Raw genomic sequence first — 20201 nt, 5'->3', positions numbered from 1 at the left:
CAACTCCCTGGCCCTAAATATGTTTTCCAAGGGTACAATTCAATGCAATATTTTTGAGACATATCCAGCATGCTTTGTTTAGTGCTTCCACTGCTTTCATCCACAGCAGCAGTAGCAATTAGTGATTAGAACTTTCTCTTGGCTCCTATAAGCCCACTTCACTTCTAAATGCAGTGACTGCTGGATTCTACTCAACCACTCTTCGTATTCCATTTCTAAGTCTGTCTCAAAAGTTCCTTAAGTCTCAATGCTTCACCTGAAGTTGCTTAATCTATACTCTTCCCTGTAAATGTCTTCAAGGGCCCTCAGGCTTCCACTCACAGTCTCTTTGGAGTCCTTTTGGTTTCCATCCTTACTCCTCCCTAGGTCCTTTAAGCTGCAACCACCCTCTAGTCTGAAGGCATCTGACATGTTTAAGTCTTTGTTTCATTTTTTATTTTCAAAATAGCAACCGCTATCTTTAGCACTGGTGTTTGTGCCAGTTTTCTATGAGTGTCTAGGCCTCACTTCATCGCTCAGGCCATTTCTTACTTCTCTTTCATTTCTCATAGGTTAAATCTTCAACTATACCCACATAAACCGTTACCTGATGGGGATTACCTTTGCAGACTACTAGTCTAGTACATTTGCTAATGATTCTAAAGGGTGTGTCTTTGATCCTAGTGTTGGTTTCTAATATTGATACTAGATATGTTAGGATGTTGACCAGCATACTTCATGTTGAAATTCTTTTCTAATGCAAGACTTTTCACAGGCATCAAATTATGGGTCACTTCCATTTTCGTTGGAATCCCCTCTGCCATAGATACAACTTTAGCAGTCTGTTGAGATTCTCTTCAGACATAAACCTAACTATATTATTTGGAGGCATGAGTCAGATATCTCTATTTCCCAATCCAAATTCTTCTCTTCCAAGTTATGTCCATAAAATATATCAACCCAATTACTCTCTGGTAGATGAGAATCTCCATTCGTGAGATGAGAACCTTCTGGAAAATTAGTTGCTATTGAGTTGGTCAAATGCCATTGATTATTATACTTTTGACAGAGAGGGTACCCTTGAAAGTGACTAATAATTCTATGCCATATTCCTAAGTCATTGCTACAAGAATTTACAGAAAATACCTCAAGAATTATGAACAAGCTTAATAGCCATTGTACACTGATATGAACTGAATAAAGTACGCCTGTGTAAAGGTTGATGAGCACAGTAGGGGAAAAGCTTGTTTTTATACATGCTGTCGTGGTAGCACTATGTCACTCTGCAAAGCCATATATTTTTAATTTTTTTTTTGACAGGCAGAGTGCACAGTGAGAGAGATAAGATAGAAAGGTCTTCCTTTGCCACTGGTTCACCCTCCAATGGCCATCGCAGCCGGTCACTGCGGCCGGTGCACCAGGCTGATCTGATGGCAGGAGCCAGGTGCTTATCCTGGTCTCCCATGCGGGTACAGGGCCCAAGCACTTGGGCCATCCTCCACTGCACTCCAGGGCCACAGCAGAGAGCTGGCTTGGAAGAAGGACAACCGGGACAGAATCTGGCACCCCGACGGGGACTAGAATCTGGTGTGTTGGCGCCACAGGTGGAGGATTAGCCTACTGAGCTGGCCACATAGTAGTCATTTTTATCTTTTCTCTTACAACTATTTCTTTTAAAAATCCAGAGGAAGTATATTCCATGGTGAAAATAAAGCTCCCACAATAATTTCGTATCCATTCTTGATTAGGAATAAAATTCATAGTATCAACATAATTCATCCTCAAGTACTCACTGAAGAGTTAGGATTATAGTTGAAATTCAGAATCATACTGAAGTAGCACCTTGACACTAGGGACTCCATTTTGGAGTCCCTTGAGACTGCATTCTGGGAAAGCACCCCCCCCATGAAACTCTGGTCTGAAACTATGATCTCAAATAGTCGGACAATAGCAGTCAGTGCACTACATCACCCTTGGCAGAGCACAGAAACCCCCTAGCATGATTGCTCAAGCTTGAAAGTAGAAAGGTTGCACCTGGGTTAATGATAAAGATGTGATTTGTCTATATCTTACATATAATTAAAACTAATAATTGGATTAATGTCAAGATCATAATTGATAATTGTTAAGATTGTAACTGGTATTGTCAAGATTATAATGGATATTAATTTCACTTAGGTCTTAGGTTATCTTGACCCCAGTAACTATGTACTCTCTTTTGATCTTAGCAACCATGTATTCCCCCTCCCGATTTTGCAGTTTTTGCCTTTATAAACCCTGTAGCTTTGGGCCTCGGGGTTGAGAGTTCTTTGGGGTATGAACCCACTCTCGGCCGCCGGCAATAAAGGACTTTAAAAACTTTTTCAGTGTGTGGCGCTCCTCTGTCAGCACTCGCTCAGGCACAACAATACATGTATCACTATTCAACATTTATGGCAGTGTAAAAGAAATTACAGATTATAGCGGCTTCCCCCCACCCCATAATCACCCTTCCACCCGCAACCATCCCATCTCCCGCTCCCTCTCCCATCCCTGTGGTGGCTTTTCTCATTATACTATGACTCTAGATTAAGTGGACTGTCTGCTTTTGGTGGATCTTTAGAGGCTTGTGATGGGTGTGGCCAGAGAGCTCTGTTCAGTTCTTAAGGTTTAAGGGTGTGCCAAAGGTGGACACACCCAGGTTTGGTGTGGTAAATCTTCTCTCTCTCTCTCTCTCTTATTCAGAAGGGAAGTAATTATGCACAGCTGAGCTATTTTTGAAGGCAATCAGTGAGCACTAGCCCCTGTGGGTATAATATTCATGTGCTCTGTCCCAAGGACCACACAAAGGATCTGTGCAGTCCTCAGTGTAAGCTCAGATTCCCTTGCAATCTCCCACCGGGTTGCCAAGGTTACTGAGTTTGTGGCGTCTCCCACTGAGTACTCACATCTCAGGCATTCTGTTTTCTCACACACCCTCAGTTTTTTTTTTCACAGTGCCAGTTCATAAGCTCCACACATTCACTAGGTCTTAACTTCCTGTTATTTCTCCCCACCAGAATCAAGTTTTTTGTCTGGCTGAGGGCGGGCGCAGCCCTGAGGTGGCGCAGCTTTTATGTATATCCAAAATGGCGCCTGCTCTTTGACTTGCTCACCTTTGTAAGGTCAGTGGAGAGAAAGAATCGTGTCCATACCAGTCCCTTTTATTTTTTTTTTCTCTCCTCTAGTTAGCCTGGTGAACTTTCCCCCATGGGGCTTCAAGCCTCGTTCCCTCTAGGCTCTTCCTGCTGCTTTCCTGCCTGTCTCTGGCTACTGAGGTTTTGCCTCACCTCCCTTTCCAGCGCTGTTGCCTAGACTCAGTGGCTGGGGTCCCGAGCTGTGGGTGCCCGTGCCCTCCACATAGGTCCACCATGTCCCACTAGTTCCAGAAGAGTTTCCTTTGCAGTTTTTTCCCTAACTCTTCCATGAAACTACAGTATCTCCACTTTTATTAAACTATCTTTTCCCAGACTATCAGTGTGCTCCCTCCCTATTCTTATACATGCTCATAAATACTTCTTTAATGTGGATCACTATTGTAGACAGCTAATCCTCTATATTCTATGCTGATTCTTACGTGCATGTCTTTGAGGATAGTGTTATTTTCTGATTTGGGACCACTCTCAGTGTTATGAATTTGGCCAGCATAAACATTTTGCTTTTCTTTTCTATTGCAAAACTTTCAGATTATAGTCTGTCTCTGCTTTCTTTTGAGTACTTCCCTCTTGCATACAGCTATGATCCTAAGGCAGTCTTCTGAAGTTCTGTCAGATGTACATTCAACTATATCAATTGGAGTCATGCAGAGCTATGAATAGTTCCCAATTCATACTTTTTACTACAAAATGGTGTCCATGAAATAATATCCTAACTCTCTGGTAGAGAATACATGAAATGAGAACATTCTGGAAAACTTTAGGGGCCACTGATTGAGTGGGTAAGAAACTTATTAAACAGTTGATTCCTGGAATAAATTTTAAAATGATAATATTTCTTTTTTTCCATGATAAATTACTAATTTTTCCAAGAATTTAGAAGAATGTTTTCATTATTTGAACAAACTCAACTTATTGGGTACTGCATCTAACTTTGAATGTTGAACTCCTTAACATATTTTTGTATGGTAATAAAGTAGACATCTCTTGGCATTCTTATCTACAAAAGACCCATTATCAACATACTGTCATGTCATCTATTTTGAACTAATTTTTATAGATCTAGAAAAAAATAATCTTTCAGTGTTTCCTAATTTGTGAACATGAGCAGTCAATATAAATGTTCTTCATCTGCAGATAACAGGATCTGTATAATTTAACTGCCATCTATTCATCGTCACTTAAGGAAACTAATTAGTAAAATCAGTGACCTCATTGCTCAGTTATCAGTGTTTACATGCAGTCTTGTGATCACAAGTTTTATGACATAAAGACATGAATGATAACCCTGTTTCTCTTGTACATAGTTATACAGTATTCATTATCCACCTATAAATTGGAATCCATGGATCATATTTCAATATTTTGTAAAACTGAACTAAGTTTTTATACATATTGATGAACACAGACTACCAGAGAAAAGTCTGTTTCTGAACCAGCAGTGCTTAGAATGCTCTGTCACTATGTAAGACAGTGCTGGAGTAGTCATTTCTCGATATGTCCTTTTAGAAATACAAAGAGTCGAAGTAACACATTCCTAATTCTCTGGTTAGAAAAATCATTTAATGAGAGCATTCTGGAAAACTTTAGTGGCTACTGATTGAGTGGGTAGAACCAACTCTTATTAAACATTTGATACCAAGATTTCCAACTGACAAATAATTCTATGACATATTCCTAACTAATTCCTCCAAGAATTTATAAGAAATCCTTCATCTTTAACAAACTCCATAGCTATTTGGCACTGCAACAAAGTTTTGAACGTTGAATTCCTTCTCATATTTCTGTATGACAATTAAGGTAAAGGGACATCTGGCATTCTTATCCACAAAAATCCATCATCAACACCCTGTCATGGACATAGTTTGAACTAATTTACTGGAAGTCTAGAGTAAAAGAATGTTTCAATGTTTCCTAATTCATAAAAATGGTCAACACAAATGTTCTTGTTCTGTAGATATAAATACCTGCACAATGCAACAGCACTCTATTGTCACTTAAAGAAACTAATTGGTAAAATCCACAATCTCATTCTTCCATATAAGTGTTTACATGTAATCTTGTGAGAGTAATTTTTATGAAGAAGGACATGAAAGACAGGGTAATCCTGTTTTACTTGATAAATTTTTATATGGTATTCACTATCCATCAGTTGGAATCCTGGATTACACATCTATCTTTTAAGAGACTGAACTAAGTCCTTATAAAGGCTGATGAACGTAGACTAACAGGTAAAAGTTCGTTTCTGAACCTGCAGTGTTCAGAGCATTATGAAACTCTGTAAGGCCATAACGCCAGAGTAGTCATTTCTAGATAACCAATGACACCTATTTGCTTTTAAGAACCCAAAGATGTAACATTCCTTGTGGTGAAAAAGCATGTATCCATTCTGGATAAGGAATACAACTTACACTCTCAAATAAATTTATTATTAAATCCCAATGAAGAGTTTAGATTTTAACCAGAGATTCAGAATTCCATACCATGTCATCACTTGACTTTATTCACACTTCAAAAGGTACTGTAAATATTACTAGGGACTCCATGTGACATTTCTACAACCATGACCATCGCAACACTACTCACAGTAGACCAAAGGTAGAAATCATGGAAATGTCCATCAACTGATCAAAGGATATAAAAGATCCACTGTAAACAAAATATTATTTTCTAATGTAACACAATTAGAATTTTAAAATGTAATCTGACTACTTAAACAATTTTATGAGTTCAGTCCATTCCTTCTACAAGGGTTAGCAGATTTGCATTGGTAGTAGCAAATAGTATCTGTATAAATACAGAAAATATACTTATCAATGAGACTTGTCTTATTAGGCAAAATATTTTCCCAATCTCCTAGCAAAGATACAGAAACACCTTCTCAGTGTGACAGAGGTTAAGAGACTGACTTACTGAACTTGGTCTTATCAGATTTTTCTGCAGCTCTTCAATACTGCCAGCATGCAGTTTGACGATATCTTTCATTTCCAAAATTTCAGATTGAAGCCTACAATGTACATGGAAAATATTTTCACCCATCAATCTAAGCATACACATAATTTCTGACTAAGCATCAGAAGGCAATATTGTGTAAATTCTTAAAATTTGAAAAGTATGGCCTGTTTCTTGTTGTCCATGGCTACTGTGCTTTATAAGGACTCAAGCTAGTTTGCATAGTACCTTGAAATGTAGTGTTCAAGATAATCTTGTGTCTTCTTTACATTTTCTACCACTCCTTGGTGTAGATTTTCTGATACTTGGAACTGAAACAAAGGATTAAAAAAATTACCAGCACCTGGTACAAACTGCTCACTACCTGGTTTGCCATTAAAATTTTATTGGAAATCACAACACTTCTTCATTTGCATATTGTTCATGGCAACATTCATGCTGTAACTGCAAAGCTGACTTGCCAACAGACATCACTCGGTCCAATAACTAAAATAATATGATCTGGTCAAGAATTGTTCTTACTCATTTCATATTTTGAAAAATTTTTGACATTTCAAAAAGGTGGCATGAAAATGAAAGTGGTCTTTTATACAAATTACACTTAACCCTTGATTTCACAATTTAAAAGCACTTGGGCCATCTTCTGCTATTTTCCCAATGGGGAAGAAGGCGGCCAGACTACTTCCCCAGTACTGCATAAAATTGTCAGTGATTTCAATAGCCACCAGTGTTTTTTCATCTTATAATTTACTGATCACTTACTCTCTGCACTACTTCCTGGGTAATGATAATGGAAACAGGATTCCTAGATTGAGTAGCACATACCTTGCAGACTGTAAGACACAGACTCAAAGAACAGACCTGAAAATATTGGAATCAGTGGCTAAATGAAGTTTCCAAAATCAATTCATTCTTATGCTGCCCTACAAGCACTCTGTAGATAGCCTAACAGTACACATTTGGGCCTATTAGTGAATCTGTAGCCAGCAGAAAAAAGAGCTATAAAACAATAAATCCCAGTTCTGGCTAGTTCATGAAAGAAAATAGTTTTTTTTTTTTCTTACTGAGTATAGACTGAGTTTTTGATAGATAAGTTCTCCTCTACAGCAATCAAGTGTTTTGATTTTATAATTTGTTGCTTAAAGGACAACTTTAAAAACTTTAAAAGCTTCACCTTAAAGCTTTATTCATGATGCTTATGTCAATGCCTCAAAGAAGAAAATTCAGCAGGTCAGCATTGTGGCACAGTGGGCTAAGCTGCCTCTGTGATGCTGGCATTCCAGCCCTCGCTGGTCCTCTTCTGACCCAGCTCACTGCTAATTGACAGGGAAAACAGCAGAGGACGGCCCAAGTGTTTAGGCCTATGCCACCCACGTAGAGACCTGCATAGAGTTCCATGCTCCTTGCTTTGACCTGGCCAGCCCCAACAAATGTGGAAAGTTGGTGATTAAAACAACAGTTGGAGAAAATCTCTTTTTCTTTCAGCTTCTCCCTCTATCTGAATTTTCCTTTCAAATAAATAAATACATGTTCAAAAAGAATAAATTTCTGAAATGATATAAATTGTTTATACTTTTAGTCTAACAATTGATAAGCTAAAATATTTTCAATCAACACAAAGATAGGTGGCATCCATGTCAGATAAAATCCCCTGAGGAAAATTTATATTCAGACAAGATTATTTCCCATGAATAAAAATAAAAGCAGTTTAAAAGTAAGGTCTATGCTGTTCCATAAAAACTAGATGACAAATATTGAAAAGTGTAAGGTCAAAATGTGACAGAAGGAAAAGCTTATTGACAAAAGGGAAATTTGGGGCTGGGTCTGGATAAATATGTTTAGGTGAACAGAAACAAAGACAGGATAGCATGAAGAATGGTGGAGAAATGAGAAAACAGGCCCAATTAACTCCAAGTTGGATTAAATCCAATGAAATAATTGAATGTGTCCATACAATAACTTGGAAATGAATGTCCATGGCAGCATGCAGTGGGAACATTCTACATGTCCATGCATTGATGAGCAGACAATTTGTACAGCAGACCTATACTCTGTTAGATAATAAAATGTTATTTAATAATAAAAAGAAGTATTGATAAATGTTATGCCATGGATGGATCCTGAAATTAGTATACTAAGTGAAAAAAGCCAGTCATAAAGGGCCACATACTGTAGGACTCTATGTATATGAAACATTCATAGCAGGCAAATCTGGAGAAAAAACACTTCCTTTTTGTAGGAAAAAGGAAGAAAAAAGGACTGAAGGAGTGATGCATAAGTGACACAGAGTTTTACTTTATGGTGACTGAAATATTTGAAAACTGATTATGGTGATGATTATCCCACTTTGGGAACCTATTATGGATATTGAATTTTACTAATCTGAATGGTTGAAGTCTACATAGGTGAAATACATGAGCAGTCATAAAAACATTTGTGCAAAAAGTAGGCTTAAGAGATGTCAGTTTCAAGGTAAAATGTGTGAATTCAATTCATACCTTATACATGCTGCACATATCCCCAGAAGTTTGTGAAGCACCACTATATCACAATAAATCAGTTTTTAAAACTCCAACGGCAGGATATTAATAATTTTCTTAATTTTAAATTTTGGAAGTACAGACTACACATGATATGAATATTCCATGCATAAAGACGGACATTTATTATGTGTATAGATAACATATATTATACACACTTATAATGTGTATAAATAACATATATGTGAATGATAAACAGGGTTTTCAATTAGACTGTAAAATATTTTAAAATGTGCATTTTAGCATAGTATAAAGTATTTTGAAAATTTATTCTGAAATACACAGGATCAATAAACATAGGTTTTGTATCCATTCACATAAGTGAAACAAGAAATGTATTTTTTGAGAATTCTGCTAAATTTTATCCTCTGATTCAATCTGCCTTGTTTTATCATGACAATTGATATCACTGAAAATATTGAGAAAAATGTGCATTTTCTGTGAAAAATGATATATATTCCTCAAGTTTTTAACAGTATTATTTTAATAAAGAATATAACAATAAATAGTGGATGTCAGAGTTTAAGAAGTAAGTGCATAATGATAAAATTGTGCCAAGATTTTCATATTCAAATAAAGCAGGGTCTTATGATATTTGTATCTGGAAACTCTAAGCTCTAGAATTCTTATTGACATGCTAGATATCATACATACTTTTCTGACGATTTCATCTAACTTGTTCATTATATCCTGCATCTTGCTGTTTAACTTAAGGTAAAACTGTGCCATATCTCTCAGCGATGCCTCTGATTTACATTGCCTTTTCTCAATGTAATCCTGTTGCTGCTGCAGGTGTTTCATATCTACCTGATAAGATATGCATGTTACCATGTTATAAGTCACTTTATTGTTAAATAATGGTTATGTTTCATTCAAAGATACATACAACTGGTCTGATTTTTGTGATGGCTTCACTTACAATTTTTCAACTTTAGGAAGGCAATTAAGTGATAAACATTCCCATAGGACACATACTTTGAATTCTGACCTTTTCCTGAACTAGCAATATGCCACACTATTTTCTCTCAGGATGCTAGCCAGCAGTAGTGATTTGTAGCTCCCCGTCAACCACACAAACACAAGGACAAATGAAGAACACTCTAGAGTGTAACGTGCCACTAAGCTAGCATATTGAGGAAGTCCAGTGTGTTACACACTTTATTGACTTGCATTTTCAATTTAGCAATGAGATTACCAGGGAATCACCATATCAAATGACAAGCAGCATCTGTACTTTAGGTAATATCACCACATATATCACTTCACCTTCTTTTCCTCAATTGTACACATTTTTATTAATTATTGAAATCAGGTAAGACACAAGGTGTTATCTCCCTGCACAATCAGTAATGTATTAGCCAACACTCAGTTCTCTATCTCTGTCCTGATAAATCTGCAACACTTAACAACCTACTGAAGTATCACAGAGCAATGCGTATCTAGTATCTAGAGCTGGTATAATTCTACAGTGTTGAACTATTTTCCTCTTTTTAGTAACATCAGAATTCCTCACACAGTCAATTCTTCGCTCAAATCCTTTGAACAGATTTCTAATTTTTTAAAAAAGTAATTTCCAATAGCTTCTTAGGCCCTATGCAAATATTGCTTCTAGCTTCCTCCTGACCTCAGCACCTACAACTCTCTCCTTTGCTCTCACAACTGTGAATCATGAACTCTGCCAGCTTTCATGTCCCTGAAAACAGGAATCCAATGCCAAATTAACAATCCACAGACAGCTACAATTATCTTTGTACTGGAGAAATTATACCCATTGATAGGAACTCATCCTTGAAATAAAAATAAAAAGCAAATTATTTGTAAAAATGTTCAAACTACATCATAAATGCCAATGACAGAATTAAATCCAATGTAGATTTGGTAAAATTCCCCAAATCAAATCTGTAGCTTGCTTTAGGCAGTATAACCATTCCTTTTTTTTTTTTTTTTTTTTTGACAGGCAGAGTGGACAGTGAGAGAGACAGAGAGAAAGGTCTTCCTTTTGCCGTTGGTTCACCCTCCAATGGCTGCCGTGGCCGGTGCGCTGCGGCCGGCGCACCGCACTGATCCGATGGCAGGAGCCAGGTGCTTCTCCTGGTCTCCCATGGGGTGCAGGGCCCAAGCACCTGGGCCATCCTCCACTGCACTCCCAGGCCACAGCAGAGAGCTGGCCTGGAAGAGGGGCAACCGGGACAGAACCCAGCGCCTTGACCGGGACTAGAACCCGTGTGCCAGTGCCGCCTGGAGTATAAACATTTCAATGATGTTAAATCTTCCATCTTTGCATTTTCTTGTGTCCCTGATAACTTCTTTCATTAGCATTCTGTAATTTTCATGTTAATTAATTATTTTGGTTAAATTTACTCCTACTATTTGAGGTTGGTTATTGTAAGTGGGATTTCTTTCTTGACTTATCTTTCAGTGAGTTCTACTACTGGCATGTAAAAAAGCTAGTTTTATGTATCTTGATTTTGGGTATCTTCAACTTTACTGAGTTGTTTGATCAGTTCTAACAGCTTTGTGGTGGATTGTTTAGGTTTTCCAACGTACAAGTCATTTGGAAATACGGATATTTTGACTTATTCCTTTCTAATTATGATGTCCTTTCTTTCTCCTAATTGCTCTTGCTAATTTTTCCAACACTATATTGAATAAGAGTGAAAGTACTCAAACTTGTCTTGTTCCAGATATGATGGGAAAAGTTTTCAACTTCTCCCCATTCAGTATGATATACTGAGAGTTGATTTATCATATATAGCTTTAATATTTTTAGGTATGGTTGCATCTATAGCTAACTTACATTTTTATGTAAGGATGCTGAATCTTATCAAATGCTTTCGCTGTGATGACTAAATGGTTTTTGTTCTTCATTCTGTTGATATTATTTGTTTATTGACTTATGAATGCTGAACCACTCTTTCATTTCTAGGAAAAATTCCACTTGATTGTGACATACAATCTTTTTGATGTAGTGTTGGATTCACTTTGCTAGTATGTTGTCGAGAATTTTTGCATTTATATTCATCAAGGATAATAGGTCTGTAGTAGTCTTTTCATGTTGTGTCTCTGTTCAGTTTTGGAATCAGTATGATGCTGATCTCAAAAAGGGTTTGGCAACTACATCCTGTTCAATATTTTGGAATAGTTTGAAAAGTATTGGAGTTAGTCTCACTTTAAATGTATTGCAGAATTCAATAGTAAATCTATCAGGTTTTGAACTTTTCCTTGATAGCAGACTTTTGATTAATCTTTCAATTTCATTGCTTCTTAAGGATCTGTTTAGGCTTTCTGTATCTGGGAATTAACCCATTTCTTTGAGGTTTTCCAATTTGTTAGCATACAGTTGCTCATAGAGGGAGAGATCTTCCATCTGCTGCTTCACTCCAAAAATGGTTCCACAAAGTCAACCCAGGACCAGGTGGAGGCCAGGAGCCAGGAACTCTACCCAAGTCTCACATACGGGTGACAGTGGCCCATTAAACTGGGCCACCTTCCACTGCTTCCCCAAGTGCGTTAGCAAGAACCTGGATTGGAAGTAGAGCAGTTAGGATTGATACTGCTATTCATGGGGTGCCAACATTGCAGGCCACACATTAACTTGCTGTGTCACAACACCAGCCCCAAAGCAGTTTCTTATGAGCCTTTGTATTTCAATAGTATCAGCTTTAACATCTACTTTTTCACCTCTAATGTTATTTACTTGAGGTTTTTTTTTTTTTTTTTTTTTGTAATTTTGGTAGTTTGGCTAAAGATTTATCTACTCAAAAAACATACCTTTTTGTTCTGTTAATAGTTAATATTGTTTTTTGCTTCAACTTCATTTATTTCTGCTCTGATTCTTATTTATTGCCTCCTGCTAATGTCTGGTTTGTTCTTGATATTCTAAATCTCTAAGATGCATACTTAGAACACATTTTGAGACCTTTTTAAAAAAATATGGACATTTAATGCTATAGATTTCCCTCCTAACACTGCTTTTCCCTTGTGCAAATGGAAGGGGGCAATGTGCCTTCCCTTTTCAGAGCAACTTAGTCACTCAGATCCCAGTCAGATCCCTGGACTGGACTTGAAGTCAGTGGAGACTGTGAAATTCTCCCATGGCTAGGGCTGCTCACAGTGGGAGCCACAGCATCTTCTTCCTATCTTATCCCAGCAAGACAGTGTTTCCCAACCAGAAGTCAGTCACACAGATGCAAGGGATGTCCGGTGGCAGTCACTGATGACAGTGGTGTATCTGTTCTCTCCCCTAACTGCCTCAAGGAGTCTGTGTTCTGCCACTTCTCCACAGGAATTTCATTGCCCTGAGAATGACAGGCTCCTTTGTTCCAGTTACTGTGACTGTTACTGTGACCGACATTAGTGAGGCTACTCATTACTCAGTCATCTTGGATACACACTTGATTTTCTTTTTTAATGCAAAGCTTTCACAAAGTCAAGTCATGGATTTCTCCACTTTCTTTTGAATGATTTCCTCTTCCACAGATATGACCTTCTGAGCTTCTGAGTCTCCTGAAGCTCCGTTCAGATGTACACTCAAGTAGGTCAATTGGAGTCAACCAGACTCTGCCTCTATCCCAGTTCAGATCCACTGCTCCACAGCTGTGTCAATGAAATATCTCAACTTGGGTATTCTCTGGTAGAGGGACTCATGGGATGAGAACTTTCTGGAAAACTTACGTTCCAATGAGTTGGATGAAAACTGTTTCTTATTAAACTTTTGATTTATAGGGTAGATTTCAAAATAACTAATAATTCAATGACATTTTCTAACATTTATACAGGAATGTACAGGAAACCTCTCCTTACTTTGAAGCAGCTCAACAGCTATTAGGTACTACAACCAATTTTTGAATGTCTAATTGCTTAACATATTTCTGTACAATTTTATAAAGGGATGCCTTGTGGCATTTTAAAAAGTCCCATAGGAACTGGCACTGTGGCAGAGAAGGTTAAGCCTCCATCTGCAGTACTGACATCCCATATAGGTGCTGGTTCAGGACCAAGGGGCTTCAATTCCAATCCAGCTTCCTGCTAATGCACCTAGGAAAGCAGCAGAAGATGGATAAAGTACTTGGACCCCTACATCCACATGGGAGATATAGAAGCAGCTCCTGGTTCCTGGGTTTGGCCTGGCCCAACCTTGGCCATTGTACCCATTTGGGAAGTAAACCAGTGGATGGAAGAGTTCTCTCTCTCTCTCTCTCTCTCTCTCTCTCTCTCTCTCCCTCCCTCCTTCTCTTTCTCTATTTCTGATTTTCAAATAAATAAAATCTTAAAAAAGAAAAAGTCCCCTTACCAATATGCTTTCATTTCACATGTATAGAACTGAGTTCTTACAGGTCTAGGGAAAAACAATCCTTCAATTTTCCTAAGACATCCGAGAGATCAAACACCACAAATGTTCTAAACCAAACAAGCATGTGAATCTGTATAATGCAACTGCACTCTAGCTATTGTGCCTGAAGACAATTAATTAGTAGAAACAACTACTTCATTGTTCCATATTAGTGCTTCATACAATCTTGTGACCTTATACCCTACTAAAGGAAAACATGAAGGATAAGGGAATACTGTTTTTGTTATAAATAGTTGTAAAGCATTGACTATTCATCAATAAATTAGGATCCTAGACTACACAGCCATCTTTTCTGAGACTGACCTAAGTCAAAATAAAGGCTGATATAGATTAATGGGGAAAAAGTTGATTTCTTAATCTGCAGTGCTCAGGGCATTAGGTAACTTTACAAGGCCCTGCAGGAATAGTCATTGCTATATATCCCATGATATTTCTTTCATTTTAAAATACAAAGAGAAAAACATATTTCTTGGGGTTAAAAAGTCCACTCAAAGGCCTAGTATCCATTCTTGTTAAGAAATACAGTTTATGAGGTTAATGTTGTCACATAGTGGGTTAAGCTGATGCCTACACTGCTGGATCCCTTATGGGTACCAGTTTGAGTCCCATCCACCCCTCTTATGATCCAGATCCCTGATAAGGCTTCTGGGAAAGCAGAGGAGGATGGCATGAGAGCTTGGGCACGTACACCCATGTGGGAGACCTGGATAAAGCTCCTGGTTCTTGGTTAGAGGCTTCAGCCTGGTCCAGCCCTAGTTGTATTCTTTTGGGGAGTGAATCAACAGATGAAGCTTGCTTGCTCGCTCGCTCGCTCGCTCTCTCTCCCCCCCTCTCACTCTGTGTGTGTGTGTGTGTGTGTGTGTATCTCTGCCTTTCAAATAAATCTTTTAATAAAAGAAATATAACTTGGGGCTGCGCTGTGGCACAGCAGGTTAACACCCTGGCCTGAAGCGCTGGCATTCCATATGGGTGCTGGTTCAAGACCCGGCTGCTCCTCTTCTGATCCAGCTCTCTGCTATGGCCTGGGAAAGCAGCAGAAGATGGACCAAGTCCTTGGGCCCTTGCACCTGTGTGGAAGACCCAAAAGAAGCTCCTGGCTCCTGGCTTCAGATTGGCGCAGCTCCAGCCTTTGCGGCCATCTGGGGAGTGAACCACCGGATGGAAGACCTCTCACTCTGCCTCTCCTCTCTCAGTGTAACTCTGACTTGCAAATAAATAAATAAATCTTTAAAAAAAGGAAATATAACTTACAACATCACAATAATTTAGTCTTAAAATCTCACTGCTTTAGATTATGAAAAATTCAGAATTCTAGATTGCATCGCTGCTGTCATTTCTTGGCATGCCAAAATATATTAACAATTAGCAGGGACTCCAAGAGATAGTTATTATCAATTCCCATAGTAGCCTTATACATAGTAGACAAAAGGTGAATGATTGACTTACTGAAATTAGTCTGAAAAGGATTTCCTGAAGATTTTTAATTTCCCTTGCTTGCTTTAGTATTGTATCTTTCAACTCACGATTTTCCTGATCATGCCTAAAATACATATTTTAAATTAATGATTCTCACAGATCAATTTAAGAAAATATATTTCAGAATAAATATCTGAAAGTGTTATTATGCAAATTCTAGAAATTTGAAGTCAATTTCTTGGCAAATATATCATTATTCTATGTTGCTTTGTCAATAATGCACAAAATTTAGGGATAATGTGCAAAAGCTATGCATTTCAAAATAGTTTAATGCTAAAAGTTTTCCATGCTTTACTCAGATGTATTTATGTTTAAAATGATATAATTCTCATAGTACATAGCATATATGCTTTAGAAAGACTCGAGTTATTTTGAATGGTTGTTTGAATTGTACTTTTCCAGATGATCTTGAATTTTCTCAGTGTTTTGTACCACCGCCTTTTGTTCATCTTCTGATTCTTGAAACTACAACAAAGAATAAAAAAAAAACATGATATTTACCAGTATCTGGTATGAATCTGGGAAGTACCTGGATTTATGACTAAAATTTCATTAGAACATAGCAATGACTCTTCCTTTTCATCTTATTCATGACTACATTTATGCTATAACTTCAAAGTTGAGTTGTGCCAACAGGGATGCTATGACCTCAAATCTAAAACAGAACTGTCTGGGCCATTACAGAAAGTTTATAGTCTTCTGCTCAAGAAAATGACACAGGAGTAGACTTGGTTTTGATTATGTTCTATCAGAAAAATTCTCAGATTTACAATATTGGCCAGTTAAAGGAATGGAAGATTACCTTATGGAAAATAGCTATAATTTTGAAATCCAAGTACTATGAAATCAACTATAATTTTAAATATTCATATGTGCAAATGACCATTGGTATCCCAGAGATCATAAAAATTAACATGATGTTATAGACAACAAATGTTTAATGGAATTTTTCAGTGGCCACACCAACAATGAAGCCAGAGTGCCTGGATTCTGGCTCCACTATCTGTGTGACCTTCAGCAAATTCATTTGCCCTGTGTTAGTTCTTCACCTGTACAATGGAAATAATAGTGTCTACTTCACTTGAAAGTGGGAGGTATTAAATTAAAGGTATATGTAAAGAACTTCAAAGAAGATGTGTCACATAGTCAGGGAAATATTTCAATAGCATTATTATTATTGAATTCATGTTTGAATAAAATGACATATTTGGGAAGGGGAGCGTAGCAATAGAAGTGATCTCTTATAAAGTGGTACTGAATCCTTCATACCAAAGTGGTAGCAAACTAGGAGCATGAGGCCCAGAATACATTGCCAGCTCATTATAAAGCTTTCATTAATTTTATTAGCCACCCATCCTTTATGCAACTTATAATTTAAAAGTTACTTTTTTCTGTAAACTCAGTGGGCAATAATAATGAAATACAATACAAACAGGACTCCGAATTTGAGTAGCACATATCTTACATGGCCATAAAAATTGGCCTAAATGTACTAATGAAAAGACCAGACTCTATAGCTAAATCAAATTTCCCAAATCACTCTTCATTCTCAGGTTGCTCTAGCAAGCAATCTGAGGATAGAGTGATGCTCCATGGTTTGGTGTGTAAGAAAATGTATGGCTTTTCCACTGGTAAAGAGCTGTAAAGCTATGAGTCCCAGCTCTGGCTATGTAATAAAGGGAAGCAAACTTCAGATTTTATATTCTCCCAGTGAGTAGAGCATTAGTATTTTATAGAACAATTCTCCAGAAATAGGATTAAGTATTTGAATATTGTACTTAATTGCCTAAAATGTGTTTAGAAGAAAAGCTTCATTCATTCATTCATTCATTCATACACTCATAATGTTCCTGTCAGTGTCTCAAGGAACACAGATGGAATGGCATAAAGTACTTAATTTTAACTTAACTGTCCAACTGTAACATTTTCAATCTACACATTTATATCACATATGTCCACTTAGGCAAATTTACAGCACAACTGTCACCGTAGACAAATTATCTATTATGCAGATAAGTAAAAGCAATATAAACTTAAAGGCCACATTATTCTCCATAAACTAGATGACAAGTACTGAAAAGAGAAAAATCAATGAGAACACAGAACATCCCATCAGTGAAAGGACCTCTGGAGTAGGGTCTGAATACAATGAGTACAGATCAACAGAAACTAAAACAGCAGTGTGAAAAAGGAGGAAGGGGGGGAAACTGGCCAGAGACACTCACTTTGCTGACGTCCACAGGCAGAGAAGTAAAAAGCATATTCCATACATTAAAACTTGGAAATGAATGTTCATAGCAATAGCGTTAATAATAGTCAAAAAATGGAAACAGTGTTCTATCAACTGATGAAATGTTTATCAACTGATGAATGAATAATTCCTACAAAGAACTGTATTCTGCACAGTACAATATTATTTGAAAAATAATAAGAAGTATTGATAGATTCTATACCATGAATTGACCTTGGAAATGTTAAGTGAAAGAAATCAGTCATAAAGGGCTGCATATTGTAGGAATGACCTTATTTAAATGAAATATCCACATCAGGCAAATCATGAGACACTAAACGTACATGTTTGGTTGCCTAAGGACTAGGGAAGAGATAGGAGCTAAAGGCAGGATGGGTGAATTATAGAAGGTTTTCTCTCAGGATGTTAAAAGCTGTTCTAAAATTGATTGTGGTGCTGGTTATCCAACTCTGGGAATATACTAAGGACACAGAGCTACACTTATTTGGATAGGTGAGCTCTATGGTGTTACATGAACTATACAGATAAGAGTGTTCAAAACAGCATTTTTTAAAGTTTGTGGAAGGTCCGGCACTGTGGCGCAGTGGGTTAATGCCCTGGCCTGAAGTGCTGGTATCCCATATGGGCGCCGGTTCCAGACCCGGCTGCTCCACTTCCTGTGCAGCTCTCTGCTGTGGCCTGGGAAAGCAGTAGAGGATGGCCCAAGTCCTTGGGTCCCTGCACCCATGCGGGAGACTTGGAGGAAGTTCATAGCTCCTGGCTTCAGATCAATGCAGCTCCAGCCGTTGCAGCCAATTGGGGAGTGAACCACCGGATAGACTACCTCTCTCTCTCTCTCTCTCCCCCTCTCCCTCTCCCTCTCTCTCTCTCTCTCTCTTTCATCTCCTCTCTCTGTGTAACTCTGACTTTCAAGTAAAATACAATAAATCTTTAAGAGTTTGTGGGGGCCGGCGCCGCGGCTCACTAGGCTAATCCTCCGCCTAGCGGCCCGGCACACCGGGTTCTAGTCCCGGTTGGGGTGCCGGATTCTGCCCCGGTTGCCCCTCTTCCAGGCCAGCTCTCTGCTGTGGCCAGGGAGTGCAGTGGAGGATGGCCCAAGTGCTTGGGCCCTGCACCCCATGGGAGACCAGGAAAAGCACCTGGCTCCTGGCTCCTGCCATCGGATCAGTGCGGTGCGCCAGCCGCAGTGCGCTGGCCGCGGCGGCCATTGGAGGGTGAACCAACGGCAAAGGAAGACCTTTCTCTCTCTGTCTCTCTCTGTCTACTCTGCCTGTCAAAAAAAAAAGAGTTTGTGGGAAATGATCTTAAAGATAAGTCAATTTTGGTGCAAAAAGTTTTGAAGTTGAATGGCAATATGTAGATGATAAAGTCTCTCAACTTTTAGGAGGACTAGTGCAAAATCTGCAACATTCTCAAATATAAATACTATCTTTAGAAAGAATTTAAGTATAAGAAAAATGGCAGAATAAGATGGTGTAAGAAGTTATCATATTGACAAAATTGTCTTAATTATAATAAAATTTTTTTTTAAAATTACGTTCACTGTGATTTTTATTCTAGTGCACATTCTTTAACCAGTATAGAATTCATTGACATGCTAATTTTCATATATACTTGTCTTTGGGTTTCCCTTAATATCTTCTTTATATACTTTATTTCATCTGCTGACTTAAAGCAGTAACTTCTTACAGCCTCCTGTCACTGCTCTGATACAGGATGTGCTTTTTGTTATCAGCCCATTGATGAAGGTGGTTCACCACTTCTTGAGAACACATTTATATTACTATTTTATAAATCATTTTATGATCAAATTGTCTTAATATTTACTTCTAAGTTACATACAAATGGTCACAAACAGACTTGTGATTGTTTCTCTTCAATTTTTCAGACTCATGATGGCATAAAAGTGATACATATTCCATAGACAACATACTTCATAACTGAAGCTAGTAATTTCTACAGTGTTGAACAATTTCCCTCATTTGCATTATAGACCAAAATAAAATCAGAGATTCTCTCACTTTCAATCCTCTACTTAAATCCTTCCAAGAGATTCCTATCTCAGAACAGCACTAAAATTTCAATGACATTCAAGGCCTAGCTGGCCTCATCTCCACCTTCTTTCCTGATCTCAGCTCCTATAACCCTCTTGCCTATTCTCCCCACAACTGCTTTTCATGAAATTGGCTAGCTCTCATGAAACTGAAAATGGGAATCTATTGTAACCACAGACAGTTACAATTATATTTGTGGTGGGCCCTGAAATGAAAATAATAACCAAATTCTTTGCTAAAATGCTTAAATTAAGAAAATCATAAATACCTGAGAGAAAATTGATTCAAATATGGTAAAATTCACCATATTTGTACCAAATCTGAACTTAATATAAAGGAGCTGCTGTTAAAGAATTAAGTCATAAGAATACATAAATTGAGAGTGAAATAGTTTTACATTTAAATAGAACTGGCATGAATTCA

The 20201-nt window shown here is 37.8% G+C and overlaps 1 protein-coding gene across 2 annotated transcripts in view; it reads right to left on the bottom strand.

Moving 5' to 3' along the window:
- Positions 1 to 20201, bottom strand: part of LOC127489251 (uncharacterized) — a 110596-nt gene that overhangs the window by 37609 nt on the left and 52786 nt on the right. For both annotated transcript variants that reach the window (XM_089311844.1, XM_089311843.1), the window contains 5 exons: positions 15868 to 15938; positions 15444 to 15537; positions 9299 to 9451; positions 6333 to 6415; positions 6066 to 6159 (listed from right to left, as the gene is read on the bottom strand). In XM_089311844.1, the coding sequence (XP_089167970.1) occupies positions 6066 to 6159; positions 6333 to 6415; positions 9299 to 9451; positions 15444 to 15537; positions 15868 to 15938 (495 nt within the window). The remainder of the gene's footprint in view (positions 1 to 6065; positions 6160 to 6332; positions 6416 to 9298; positions 9452 to 15443; positions 15538 to 15867; positions 15939 to 20201) is intronic.

The sequence above is a fragment of the Oryctolagus cuniculus genome, chromosome 13 (genome assembly GCF_051225735.1).
Source record: "Oryctolagus cuniculus isolate XC-2025 breed Fujian yellow rabbit chromosome 13, ASM5122573v1, whole genome shotgun sequence".
Taxonomy (NCBI): domain Eukaryota; kingdom Metazoa; phylum Chordata; class Mammalia; order Lagomorpha; family Leporidae; genus Oryctolagus; species Oryctolagus cuniculus.
This window is presented reverse-complemented; position numbering and strand designations above follow the sequence as displayed.